Here is a 13,878-nt window from a genome sequence, read left to right on the forward strand (position 1 = left end):
AGGTCTCCAGTTATTTTCTCAGCTTCCTGATAAGAATTTCTTAAGAAATGAGTCAATAAAAATCTCCATGTTCTAAACACTGCTCCTGAAACAAGGAAGGTAGAGCTCCTTTACTGGAAGAAAAGCCAGAAATAAATTAATCACGCTGTTCATAAATAATGGTTTAAGCAACATGAGACAAGACTTGTTTCCTGGGTACATCATGCCCTGTGCTGAACAGTTGGGGCTGTTATTTTGAATATGCCTTCTGGATTTTAAATTACCTGTAGGCATTTCTTTGACCCAGCATAAAATATACCAGCCATGTCAAACAAGTCGGGCACATTCTGTGAGTTTGTTTTCCTCCTTTTGCTCCATAGGTACACCCACTGTCAGGGTGTCGGTGTTTTGTGTACCAGCCCTCAGAGATCAGCATTCATAATAAAGAGGGATTATGCATGCCACTCTGGAGGGCAAGCCCCCAAGCAATGCTGAGCTCCAGAAATGCCCAACATAGTTTATTTGAGGTCAACAATAGAGGCAGTGTGATGTGGTGACCTGGCCCTCAACCGTGGCTGCACAGTACAGCCATGGGGGACTCTTAAGCAGTAACTGAGCCTGAACTTCACTTGTAGAGATTCTATTTTAATTGGTCTGGTTGGGAACCAGAAGTCCATTTATTTTAGGAGCTTGGGTGTGCAGCAGGGTTGACAACCACTGGTGTCCTGGAAAGAGCAGGAGGCCTGTCTTCTAGTCCCTTTGTGATCATTATGAAGTCATTATCTCTCCCAATACCAATAAAAATGAGGAAGTTGAATTAGATAATGCTTTAAGTTTAGATCTAGCTGCATGTCTTAGATCACTGAGATTGTGTGGGTTCTTTATCAGGAAATATCTCGTTTTACCAGGGAACATTTGGCAATATCCGGAGGCATTTTTGGTTGTCACAACGTGGGAATACTATTGGTGTATAGTGGGTTGAGGCCAGGGATACTGCTAATCATCCAACAATGCATGGAACGCCCTAAGGCAAAGAATTATCTGGCCCCAGATTTCCAGATAGTGCCAAGATTAAGAAACCCTGCTTTAAACCAGTCCTCTGAGCTTTACAACAGAGAACCTCCTTGCCAAGGACAGCAGGAGAGGTCTTTCAACAATGCCAGGAGGTTCAGCCCCTGCACCATTTGGCTCCTTTTAATCCTCATACATTCTTAAGGCAAGACCAAAAAGGAAGCCCCGTAGAAGGCAACTGATATGGTTTCTAGGAGGAAAGGTCCTGAACTTCTGTGGTTAGAGTGCCAGCAGTAACCTTGCAGATAAGCCCTTTCCACAAGGCAGGCTCTAGGAGCTTGTTCTCTTACAGCATGTACTTGGCGAGTACACAGACCTCCCAATTTAGTCAGAGCAGCTGTTCAGGAAGAAATCTCCTCCAAAGCACACTGAGATACCCACTGGAAAACCATATTCCCATGTAAATCTGTGTTTAGTCCATGGTGCAATGGTGCAGGTACCTGGTCCATGGAAATGGTAAAAGCTTCATCTTGTCCTGGGGATTGACAAGCTGGAGTATGTTCAGAAGAGGGTAAATGCCATGACTTTCTTTACAGAATTTATGACATATAAATAACAGTAGAAGTAACTGGGGATGCTGAACTTAGAGCAAAGAGGCTTTAGGTCATAATGATCATTTTTATATATTTAAAGGGCTGTTAGAGGAAACAGGAATTCGACTTCTTCTGCATAATGTGAGGGAGAGAGGTAAGAAACAAAGGATTGAGGTTATAAGAACATGTATTTCATCACAAAATGGAATGGATTGCCTTACTAGGGGGTTCCTAGTAAAGCTGAAGGAAAAAAATTGGGTGACCATCAGTCAATTAAAAGTGTTGACTGGGTCGGGCGCGGTGGCTCAAGCCTGTAATCCCAGCACTTTGGGAGGCCGAGGCGGGCGGATCACAAGGTCAGGAGATGGAGACCATCCTGGCTAACACGGTGAAACTCCGTCTCTACTAAAAAATACAAAAAACTAGCCGGGTGAGGTGGCGGGCGCCTGTAGTCCCAGCTACTCGGGAGGCTGAGGCAGGAGAATGGGGTAAACCCAGGAGGCGGAGCTTGCAGTGAGCTGAGATCCGGCCACTGCACTCCAGCCTGGGCGACAGAGCGAGACTCCGTCTCAAAAAAAGAAAAAAAAAGAAGTTGACTGACTGAATATCAGTAACTGGAAGAACCGAATGATCTTTAGTCAACATTTCTGGGGAAGAGGTGAATAGATGGAATAACATGTTCTCGGCCCCTTTTTTGTGGTTCTGTGAGTTATAAAATCATGAGCATCATCCCACAGTGCAGTTAAGTGTAGAGGAGAGCAAACTCTACTTCAGCCAGTGTTACATTTTGTTGGGTTGAAGATGGAGAACTTCTGGAAATATTACTAGTGAGAAGAGAGATGTCAGAGATGATATTGTCAATTTTAGGGGGCCATTCTGCTTTCCTTTACTGAATGTTTGGCAGTCTGGAGTTGGTAGAAAATGTAGACATTTCCAAAGGAGAAATATCTCTAGATGCTCAGTGGTAAACAGCTAATTTGATGTCTGTGATTGCATTTGGAACAAATATTGAATATATTTAATGATATTTACACACACACGCACACACATTCTTTGAAGCTTTAATATGAAACAAATTGTTGTTTAAAGATTTGCAAGAAGAAGGGGCTCTGGGCTGGAATTAAGGATACATCTTCTCATTCAGTTTTTTATGATACTTCTTTTTTCATACAGAGACAGTTAGGATCAGGACTTCAGGCTCTGGAAAGAAAAAGACAGAATCCCAATGTAGGAGGAACCAGGTTTCTGATGCAGTGGTTTAGTGATACAGTTAAAAGCACAGGGATTGGTATTTGATGGGCCTCAGTTTGATTTTTGGTCCTGCCACTTTGAAGCTGTGTGATCTTGCGTTAGTTACTCAACCTCTTGGTGCTTTGGTTTTTTCCTGTGCAAAATGGGAGCACAAGTGGTTCTTGCCTGATCATACAGTTGCAAGACTTGTGTGAGATAGACCACCATCTTATTAGGCAAAATGGCAGGAATAGTGGTTGCTAGGACAGGATTCTGATTTCTGGAACTCTGGTTCATTATTGGAACAGGGTGTGAAGAGAAATGGTGTGGTGTCAAAATCACCATAAAGCCCTCTGATGAGAAACAGGATTGTTCCTGAGCAGTAGGTTCAGGAGGAGGAGGAAAAGCACTTCAGCTGCAAGGATAGGTGAGCTGTGAGAAAAGGAATGATGCAGAGTTCTAGCTGCTGTCCTGCTGGAAGTGCTGTGAGGTCATCTACAAGCCCTGAGCAAGAAGACCCAATGAATGTTTCTGGTTATAAAAACAGCTGAGTACGTTCTGCTTATATTCAACCAAAGAGCCAAGAATCTACTTTTCGAAAAATTATTTCTGAATTGTCTTTTCTTATATCCATGCCTGTTTCAGGTTATTTTTAACAAGATTCTTAGAAAGATGTCACAGTTAGAATTGCTTTTGGAGACTTTTTTATTCTCAAAGAAGTGAGCGAATTCATGTTTTGATAAACCTGACAAACAAATACATTTGGCATCTGCTCAAGTTCTTTTTATCCTTTTCTGACTTTAGTTTTCTTCGCTGGCCGGTAAAATTTAATTGCTTCCTCCATGTGTAAATTGGGAATGCCTGCTTTGAGTTTCTGACTTTAAGGAAAGGAGTGTCTGTATATGTGTACACACACGTACACACACATGCATATGAATATATACACAGACACATATATAGATGTGAATGATTGTCATATATAATAACTAGTTGCTTTAGGAATACTTCGGCTTTTTGGTTCACACTTCACCATCTTTATAGTCATCATCATCTTATCTTAGGAGCTGCCATTTATTGAGCATCAGTTTATATGCCAGGCATTGACCTCAGTGCATTGTATATGACATCTCATCGGGTCATCTCATTTACTCTATGGAGCACATATTATTGTCTTCATTTTACTGATGGGAAAACTGTAACTCAGAGAGATTAAGTAACTTGGCTAAGATCCCACAACTGGTGATGTTAGGGCCAGGATTCTAGTAATTTCCACATCTCTTTGTTGTTAACTACTAAACTGTGCTCTTTGATAGCTAACTCAAAACTCTTGTAAAAATTCAGAATTGTTGATTCTTAGACATGGAGAGGGTTTCAGAAGTGATCTGGTTAAACGTCCTCCCCAGTACAGTGATATTTTCTCTCACTTGCCTGTAAGTAGCTTTCTATCTCTTCTCCCAGTGAAGGATAGCTCATTATTATCCAAGGTAAGGCATTATATTGCTTGGCAGTCCTAGTTGTTGCAAAGTTTGGTCAAATTTTACTTCTCTGTATCTTCATCATAAAAGCTTAGAATCTTCTAGCTGGAAGTGATATGAGAGCTCAAACAGCCCAGTGGTTATCAAACATTTTTGGAAGGTTTAGCAATCTTTTCTTCAAATGGTATCTCACTTGGAAGTGCAAACAACAAAAATAGAATTGCTTTGAGCAAAGCAGGTGTTGGTGCGGAGGCATGTGTGCACAGCATCATGACCATTGCCCCATCCCTCCAAAGTCTCCTGTGACCACTCCATGAGGTTATTGGTTGAAGTCTTGTTAAAAATAACCTGAAGTAGATTGCTGACCTCAATATCTTACAGACAAGAAAATAGAGGCTCGGAGAACTTAAGGAGTTCGCTAAGCTAATGCAGCCACATCATCAGAGGAACAAAGACCAGAACCTAGGAATCAGAACTCCTACATCCATTTCTCACTTACTCATTAATTCCTCCATTCATTTATTATCTACTTATTATATGCCTAATAGGGTACAGACACTGTTCTAGGCAGAGGGGCTCCAGCAAAGACCTAGGCAGGCAAGATTCCTGTGGCTAAGGAGCTCACAGTTGGGCTTTTATCTTCTTACTTTTTCCTCATGGTCTAATTCCTGCCCTTGGAAGCTACACACAGACACATACACTCAAAAGTTAAGCAGACCATCCTGGGAGACTTCTACATTCAGTCCATTTTTTGCTGACTTTCCAAAAGGGTGAGTTCTAGAATTTGAACTGAAAGGCTATTCACACATTTTGGTGGTTTTAGGATGCTCTTTCCTTGACAGAGTTGCAAATTATAAATTATTTTCTCTGCCTCTGGTTTTCTTTTGGGACTATGTATATAATATAGCCATAAAGGGAGAAGCTGCTTCGTGTTTATCACTCAGGAAGATGGAAAGGCCATTCAGACATGTGGGATTTTAAACTGCAAATGCCAGCTGGATTGGGTTGTAATAGGATAACCTTGAGCAGTACAGTAGGATTTGCAGTGGGTAGAGAGGGAAGGACATATGAAGCCTTTCTTGGCCTGACCCAATCTAGTTTTCCAGCTCATTTCCCTCAACTCTCCCCGCTGCAGCCCAGCTCCCAGCTCCCCTGACCTAACTCTTTGTGCAATAAACATACAAGACTGGTCAGCTTTTCTCAAACAAATAGGGAATTATTTTGTCTCTGGATCATTTCTGCTGCCTCGAATGCTGTCTCACTTTCCAGCCTGGCACAAGACTACTCATTCTTCTAGGCACGGTTCCAATAGGAGCTCTCTAAACTTTCCCCTCAGTCTCTGGCCCCTCTTACCACCTGCTTGCCCTTCTCTTGGAGTTCAGCTTATCCCTCAGTATCTTAAGTATTCTTTATGTACCTGACTCACTGTCACTCACATGGGCAGCTTCTCAAGAGCACTATTTAGGGGTTGAGAATGCCTGTTGCACGAAGGTGCAAATTTAGTGATGTTGTTTCAATGAGGCTCTGAGTTCAGATCCTGACCCCACCACTCTCTAGATATTCTACCTGGGGAAAGTTACTAGGATTCGTTCCACTCAGCCAGAGCCTGCAAATAATAAAACCCATGTGATAGGCTTATTGTGAAGTTTATATGAAATAATCCATGAATTTCTTAGCACAGTAGTTGACACATAATAAACATGCAGTAAATATTGGCTGTGTTTAAAACATACTTTTAAGGTATTTTCTCTGAGATATTTTCAGGTTCTTTTATATTGGAATACTATAGAAAAAACAGGTAGATAGTCTGACTCCCAAAGATTCAGGTTTCAATCCTTTTATTTGCCATTTAGGAGCCATGGTAGACAATGGAAAAAAGTCAAGAAAGGACATTGATTTGACCTCTTAGTTCCATGTGCATATGGAGAAATAGGGAAAGAAGTACATTGGGATTAGAATCAGCCACGCCTGATTTGATCTCGCACTTTGGTGTATTGAAACATGGACATATCTGAGGCTGGCGATGGAATTAAAGGGCCTTGGGAATACATTTTGTCCAGAGGCCACAATGTTAACATCCCAAAGTGTGAAAGCTCAGCTTTCTGCAAGCTTCAAAAACAGTAGAAAGAAAGATTCTAGAGCTCTTGCCCTGCAGATGCATTGCTTTATGTCCTTGCCAAGACACTGTGCTTTCTGCAATTTAGTTTTCTCATCTGTCTGATAGGAGCTTTTGTCACTTGCATGCTACTTTCATGATTTTTTTTTATCATATCACCGCTCTACCCATGCCATGCTAGTATTTATTTACTATTTTTCTTTAGATACGTTTTAAATCTAAATAAATGTATTTGTAAAGGAAACTCTGTATCGTGACCTTAAATGCAAAATTACATAGAAAAGATGATTTTTAATATAAATGCAATGAAAATAAAATGAAGTTATTAAAATTTAACTTTATCCTGTTTTTTTGCCAAAGGCTTTGAGCCTGAAGCCTGCACTGCGTTTGTTAGGTATTAGAGACTTGTTAAACCACAGCCGGACCACACCGAGTCAGAATGACTGAATGAAATGATTTGAATCCCCTTGCTGTCATTCAGATTATTTAATGCTGTGCCCATTGTCTGAGATATCACTCACAGAACACATCCCATGTTTGGGAAATGCTTGATCTTCTAGCCTCTGTAGAATTCTGGTTGATAGTGAATCTAAAGACAACTTAAGAAATTGACTTTTAACAAGCGAATTTGCTGATAACTTATTACAAATCTATGTGTCTCACGGTTTGTAGACATCTCGGTTTTTATCAGCTAACAATACCCAAGAATTCTATTTCTCATCACATGAAGATCACCTAGAAAAACATTGCTTTGTAGATCTCTTTACATTTTTTGCTTTCTCATTTTCATAATCACCAAGTCTTTTCTCATCTGTTTATCTTCAATGTGATGAAAACCAATAAATACTCACTTGTCCACTTTGCTGAAATGTATGTTTTATTTCATTGTTTCCATTCCTTTCCCTTTGTTTGGGAGCATCACCAAATGCTTCAGATTTCTAGCTCTGGCCCCTCTGACCTGCCTGTGCTTTCTCTCTACTGCCCCCTAAGTCTCTATCTCTAAGCTCTCTCTCTGGTATGAGTAGAATGGCTGGCGGGAAATCTCATACACCTGTGTGCGTAAAAATCAACTGAGAGCAGTTTTTTAAAATGCAGATTGCTGCTCTCTCCGCCTCACTCCTGCCCTCCTGCCCTCGCTGTCAAAGGTCTGGTATGGATCCTGGGAATCTGTATTTTATACAAATACCCAATATAGTTCTCATGCACATAGCCTCTGGACCTTTGAGAAAGATGTCTTAGCAAGTGATTCTCCTCCTTCTCTTCCTACTCTTCCTCCTCCTCTTCCTCCTCCTCCTCTTCCTTTTCTTCTTCCTCTTCTTCTCCTTATTCCTCCTCCTCCTATTCTTTCTTCTAGAGAACAGGTAATTGTAAGTCTGTTTCATTAACTGCTAATATTAAACCTCGTTATCAAACTTCCCACCACATAAATGATTTCCATGTTTCCGAATGGGCAGAATTCTTGATTTGAAGGGCAGAATACCTGAAGTACTAGATCCACCATTACCCATCAATCAGTCCATGCCCCTACATTACACTTTCCTATTCCCCTAACATGGAAATAAGACTCTGTACCTTCTTGCCCTACAGATTTGCATTGAAAATAAAATGTGAGAAAAGATATGACAATGCTTTGTAAATTGTCAGGGATTTTTACCAACACGATTATAACAAGAAACTGCATTTTAAAAACTCATCCGTTAAAATATTGGAGAAAGATTCTTTTTAAATGATGTTTTGCATCAGGGATTTTGAGTGGCTCTGCCAATGTTTTTGATCGAACATATGTTTGAGGAGAGACAGTTGTGATCTCGCTGCATTTTAAGTTGTGGCATCTCAGCCCCACCCTATCCTATCCTACCCAGATACGTTTAACAGCTTTGCAATGTAATTTCACAGATTCCTGAATTGAGGTCTTTCAGATTCTTTAATACAAATCCAAAATTACCCTCCCTGTGTTTCCCGTGAAACCTCTTCCCTCCACATGGAATATAAAGTATCAGATACTAACAATAGAATATTAAAAGCCAGATTTGAAGCAATTACCCACAGCTTTGGAGAACAGTCCCACACACAGCTGGTGCCCAATCAGAAGGCCTGTCTCTGTCACCCACCATCCCTGCTACTCATAGAATCAGAATGTCAGAGTTGCAAAGGATCTTATAGATTATCCTCCCCTTCATTTAACAAATGGGAAAAGTGAGGCACAGGAAAGGGACGAAGTCATCCAGAGTCACTCAAATGGAGGCATTAGAACCCAGGTACCTGTCTTCTGGTTGCTACACTCTGCTGCTTTCTTCTCTGAATTAGTAGGGTGACCTTGTAGCTGGGAGTGAAAGGGGCTTCCTGAGTGTTAAAGCCACATGCACTGAGGATGATCTTGTTGCACAGGATGGAGGTCTCTTGTGGTGCAGCATAATGTACCATATTGTTTTTTATCATGTATGAAGGCCTAAAAGGCAGATGACACTAAACTGTTAACTGTGAACAATGATGTAAGTATAACAATGAGAACCGCGGCTATGAGCCAACTATCTGTAAGATCATTCTATCATTATTCTCAAGTTCCCATCCATCCTGCTGAGAGAGATGGTTGTGAGTCCTTCATAGAGTTAGACGCTGGGCCACTGTTCTTTCTCCATGGCCAGAGCTATATTGATGTAACCTGGTATTAGGCATCAAATAACAATACTAGAATATTTTCAATCTTTATTTAAATCTCTAAAAGAATTGTACAACAGAGCCAATATATTGAAGCTGAGTTTGCCAGTGTCAAAGATAGATAGAGAGGGAGAGAAAGAGAGAGCCAATGTAGCCCTTCAGAAAACATTTCTCAAAGAACCTCTTCCTCTCTCCAATTGCTCTGGAGCCTTCCACATGCCAAACCACATGGTTTTCTTCAGCTCTGATCTTTTCACCTTGTCTTTTATCCTCACCCCTCATTCTTTATTATGTTTATTCATGTAACCCCTCTCTTTGTCTTCTGTACTTTCCTCCTACCATTGCAGGGTTCCCCCCCCCCCTTTACACATAGTCTCCCTAGTTCTACATCACAGAAAACATTGGGTTCCACTTGACAATGACTCTTCTTTAATGGTCAGATGGAGTTAGCAGGAAAGAGTCCAATGTTAGTGTCACAGTCATATTGTGTTGCAATAAATGGAGAGGTCACATCACACTGCAGATTTCTCACAGGTGGAACATTTATAACATACACCCCTGTACATATTCATTTCACCCAGGAATCTGCCATAGTGGGACAAAGAAATGCTAGAGACAGCAAGACCTAAATACTATATCTATAGTGGTAGTTGTCAAAACGATGAATGACAATACAGTAGAACAATTACTAGCACAGATGCTGGTGTCAAAAATGACTTAAATGCAAGGTCTGACCCTGTCATTTATTAACTGTGTACACTTGGGCAAGTTACTTATACTCCTTGAAGCTCAGTTTCCTTCCTGTTAAATGGATATAGTACATGAATTAAGGCATATAATGCATTCAGCCCAATGCCTGGCACACCAGTGCTGCACTAATGGGTGGTTGTTTTCATCGTTGCTAATAATGACAATAATAACAAATATGACACAAAGGGAATTTGGCCAATGAGAGATGAGAAATTCCTATTTTTTTTCTTCCCTCTCTCCCTCTTTCCCTTCCTTCTTTCCTTCCTTTCCTTCTTTCCTTCCTCCTTCCCTTTCTTCCTTCTCTCCTTCCTTCCTTTTTTACCTTCATTTCTTCCCTTTCATTCATTCTTCTTTCTCTTAATAGATATATTCAATGAATAAGACAGATAAAAATGTAAGGGAGCATGTAAAGGCCTGAGGGCACATCTTGAGTTATCTAGAGAGTTTACACTTCAAAAAGGCATGTGGAAAATGTGGAGGAAGGAACATATAACCAAGGATGAATCAAGGATGAACAAAAGCTATGTTCAGAGCTATGTTCGGATCTAACCCAGAAATAGTTAGATCTCATTATTTAGGGAAGAAATCTTGCATATTCTGCTGTAATAAGAATAGACTTCCAACTGGAAAGAAGAGAACATTTTGGGGAGAAAGTTGCTGTCCAGGATTGATGGAAAGCATTTAACTCTTTCTAGCCAAGATGTGTCATGTCTCAGGGGTTTAAAGGAACTTGTTGCTAACAAGTCTGATGATCTTTGTCTAGGACTGGGGAATAGGTGGAAGCCTGGAGATAGTAAATATTGCCCCAATTTTTCAAGAAACACTAAAGCTAAACTCCAGAAACCATAGACTCATAGCTTGTATAAGTAAGATTCACTGTTGTATAATAATTCATGCCAAATAATTTCTTTATCTGTTAGGAAAGACTTTCTGTTTGGCAGAGACATTTTAGCAAGGCATTGGACAAAGCCTGTCAGAGTGGGTCCATTCTCAGGCACATTGAGCATTAGATGTTTGACTGCCAGGAAGCCTGTCTTGGGGTAACTATGATTTTCTGTTTTATCTTGCTCAACATTTTTTACCTTGCCTGAAAAACTAAAAGGTAGATGACACTAAACTGAAATATCTATGATTGTAGATTATTTGATCTTCCTATGTGCTTGCAAAAACCTTAAGATCTAGTTTGAGTGGATGTTAAATAATCATATCTTGCATGTTAAAATTGCTATGATTTGGAATGATCTCAGCTGACTAAAGTGATATCAAACCAAGACAGCAAAGTTTAACTGAGTGAAATGTGATGGTTTATATTTTGGCTCAAATAAATAAATAAATAAAATCAACTATGCAGCAATGTAGTAAAGAACCTTAGGAACTGACAGTTGTCGTATCGAAAATGATCAAAGTTGGCCGCAAGCTCAATATACGCCAATAACTTATTACCATTGTTAGAAATGAACTGAATTTGACTACATTCATAGAAGTAAACCCAATTGATGATGAAAAGTACATGATGTAAGTCAGGCTCACTGCGAAAATTTGTGCACTTTCCTAGTACCATAATTCAAGAGAGGTGTTCAAAGGACAGTGCCCATTATGGGGAATAATCTGGAAACCATAATATATAATGAACTATTAAAGAAAATGGAATGTGTAGCCTGGAGTAGAGAAAACTTGAAGGATATAATCGGTAGAGGGCGCAATGCTGAGGGGGCCTGATAGGCGCACTAGGTCCATCAGGTAGAACCCACATGGACACCGATTTTGGCTGAATATTGATGGGTTATTTCTAGTAGCTATTGTTGCCCAGAATTAATATGGACTGGCCTGTCATTTGAAATTTCTAAGTAGAAGCCAAATAGCTACTCATCTGCATGGCACAGAGTGTTCCTGCCATGCAGGTGGGCTCTTTCAGGAGATGATCTGCAACATCCATTTCAATTCTGAGGTTCTGTAATCTTCTCCTCTCTCTAGGGATGCAGTGGAGTGTGGTGGCCAATGGGAGAGTCAGTGTCACCCGCCAGCAACTTCTCCTTTGGTGGCTACTCAGCCGAGTGACACTTAGGCCCCTGGGACAATGACCCAGAAGACAGCCATGCCTCCGAAAGAGGGCCAGGTCCTAAGCTGCTGCTTGTGCGCGACTGCACCCGGTATTCTCTTCACCTGAGGCCTTCCGTCCGCCGGTGCAGGAACCCGGTGCAAGCTGGGCTTTTCCTCCGAGATTCCAGCAGGTGGCGCTGGAGGGAGTCAGAGGACATAATGGCCTCCTTGTTCACTTTTTATTTCCCAGCACTTCCTCTTCCCAGATTCTCTGCTCTTGCCACGTGGTCTCTGGTGTCTCTGACATGCTCCCGTCACTCACTGTGTCTGATCTGTCTCACTCGCGTTCTAAGCACGATAGCTTGTTGTGTCCTATCGCGGTCACTGATGTCTCCAAACACACCTTCTTTGTTGTGTGGGCTCACAGATATCAACAAAATTCTCCCTCTCTGCTCCTGTCTTAGCCAGAGTCCTCGCTCCTGTCTTGCTTACTTGCTTGGTCACGTCCGTCACAGCCATGTTCAAGCTATCCCCTGTCTCTTCTTCACCCTGTTCTGTGCCAGACGCTAACACAGTTTTCTCCCTGTGTCTGGGTCCAAACGTGCATCCTCTTGGCCAGCCCCCTTGTCAGTCCCAGACATCCACTTGCTCTTCCTTATTTCCAATGTCCGTCATCCTCTTCAGGACATGCTCCATATATTTTCCATGGAAGACACAGGGTCAGAGATCTGTCAGAGGAAAATAGTCTCCACAGCAACTCCGAAGGGAAACTGAAGACAGATAGCTTCCCCCTGGTGTCCTGGCCGCTGGCGTGTCTGCCCTGAGATGCTCGCTGTCCTGCTGGGCTAGAACGGGACATCTTCTAAAGAGCCTTGGGCAGGGCTAGCAACATCGTAGGTGTTTATTAGGCTTCAGGATCTTTCCCATGAACTTGTGATGTCATTTTAAAACCTTTCAACCTGGCTTTGTTGCTCCCAAAGGAAGAGAACTGTTGGAAGTTAACACTGGGTAGACTCATTTTTCTCTACAGCTCCCCCCAGGCGCAGGAGGGCAGGATCCAGCAGTACTGGGGATGCGTAGGCAATGCTGGACTTGAAGCCAGAGGACCCAAGTTGCGCCCTGGCTGTGCTGCTAACAAGCTGTGAGATCTTGAATACTGTTTTTTCATCTCTGGACCCCACTTTCCACATCTGTGCACTCAAGCTTGGACTAGAGGATCTTTAAGTTTTCTTTCTGTTTCTAGGACAACAGGATGCTGCTATAGCCGTCTGCTACCTCGAGAAGCCATGGCCTGCCTGCCTTTTGGCTTTGTTTCAAACGAAAGACCCTCCTCATTTGGGCCTTTTAGACCCCTGACCTTTCCAGTTTTTTCATTTAGATTAACCTGGATGTCTTTTATTCAAAGCTCAGTCAGTGGCTCTTGCGAATGCCCCAGAGCAAAAGTCCCTGGAAGGCAAATGCCAAACCCAGAGCCATGTGAGATTCTGACTTTGATCTTGGTTGTGGTTTGATAGCATCTCAGGATTATTTATCATACTCTCTTTTTTTCTTGTTGCTTATGAAGTGTCAGTTATTGTTTCCATTGTTGTTTACTTTAGTTCTGGAACGGAAACTGACAGGAAGAAACTTTGGAATAAGGAAGAGAAGATTGACCAAACCATCCAAATGCCAAAAAGGAAAAAAAAAAGAAAAAAGCCTCTCTGTCCTATGAAGGCTTAATTCTGTTGGGGAGAAAGTCATGTTTTAGGGAAGTGAAATAGCCTCTGAAAGAGAAATGCTATTCAGAATTCGTTAGAAATATCTCTCCATGCTGAAATGTTCTTTGTGTGGACTGGGATTCTCCCTGATCAATGGAGCAGATTGAACCTGGGAACCATTCTTGTCACATATGAAGAAAGTTTATTTAAGTTCTAACTTGCACCCTGACTCTATGGCTGGACCAACACCCTTTGATTTTTCAAGTCATTGTTCCCCTGCCATCACTAGGCTCAGCAACCACCATTAGCAGGCAAGCACCATTTGAGGT

At 41.6% G+C, this 13,878-nt stretch overlaps 1 protein-coding gene across 3 annotated transcripts in view; it reads left to right on the top strand.

The window, feature by feature from the left end:
* HTR4 (5-hydroxytryptamine receptor 4) overlaps positions 1-13,539 on the top strand; it is a 161,247-nt gene extending 147,708 nt beyond the window's left edge. For 2 of the 3 annotated variants that reach the window (XM_017875840.1, XM_017875839.1), the window contains exon 8: positions 11,787-13,316. In XM_017875840.1, the coding sequence (XP_017731329.1) occupies positions 11,787-11,877 (91 nt within the window). In that variant the 3' untranslated portion in view covers positions 11,878-13,316. Of the gene's footprint in view, positions 1-11,786 lie in introns of all 3 variants that reach the window. The other variant, XM_017875841.1, reaches the window with a different exon arrangement.
* The last annotated feature ends 339 nt before the right edge of the window (positions 13,540-13,878 follow it).

Source organism: Rhinopithecus bieti, unplaced genomic scaffold, assembly GCF_001698545.2.
Source record: "Rhinopithecus bieti isolate Rb0 unplaced genomic scaffold, ASM169854v2 scaffold_7673, whole genome shotgun sequence".
Taxonomy (NCBI): domain Eukaryota; kingdom Metazoa; phylum Chordata; class Mammalia; order Primates; family Cercopithecidae; genus Rhinopithecus; species Rhinopithecus bieti.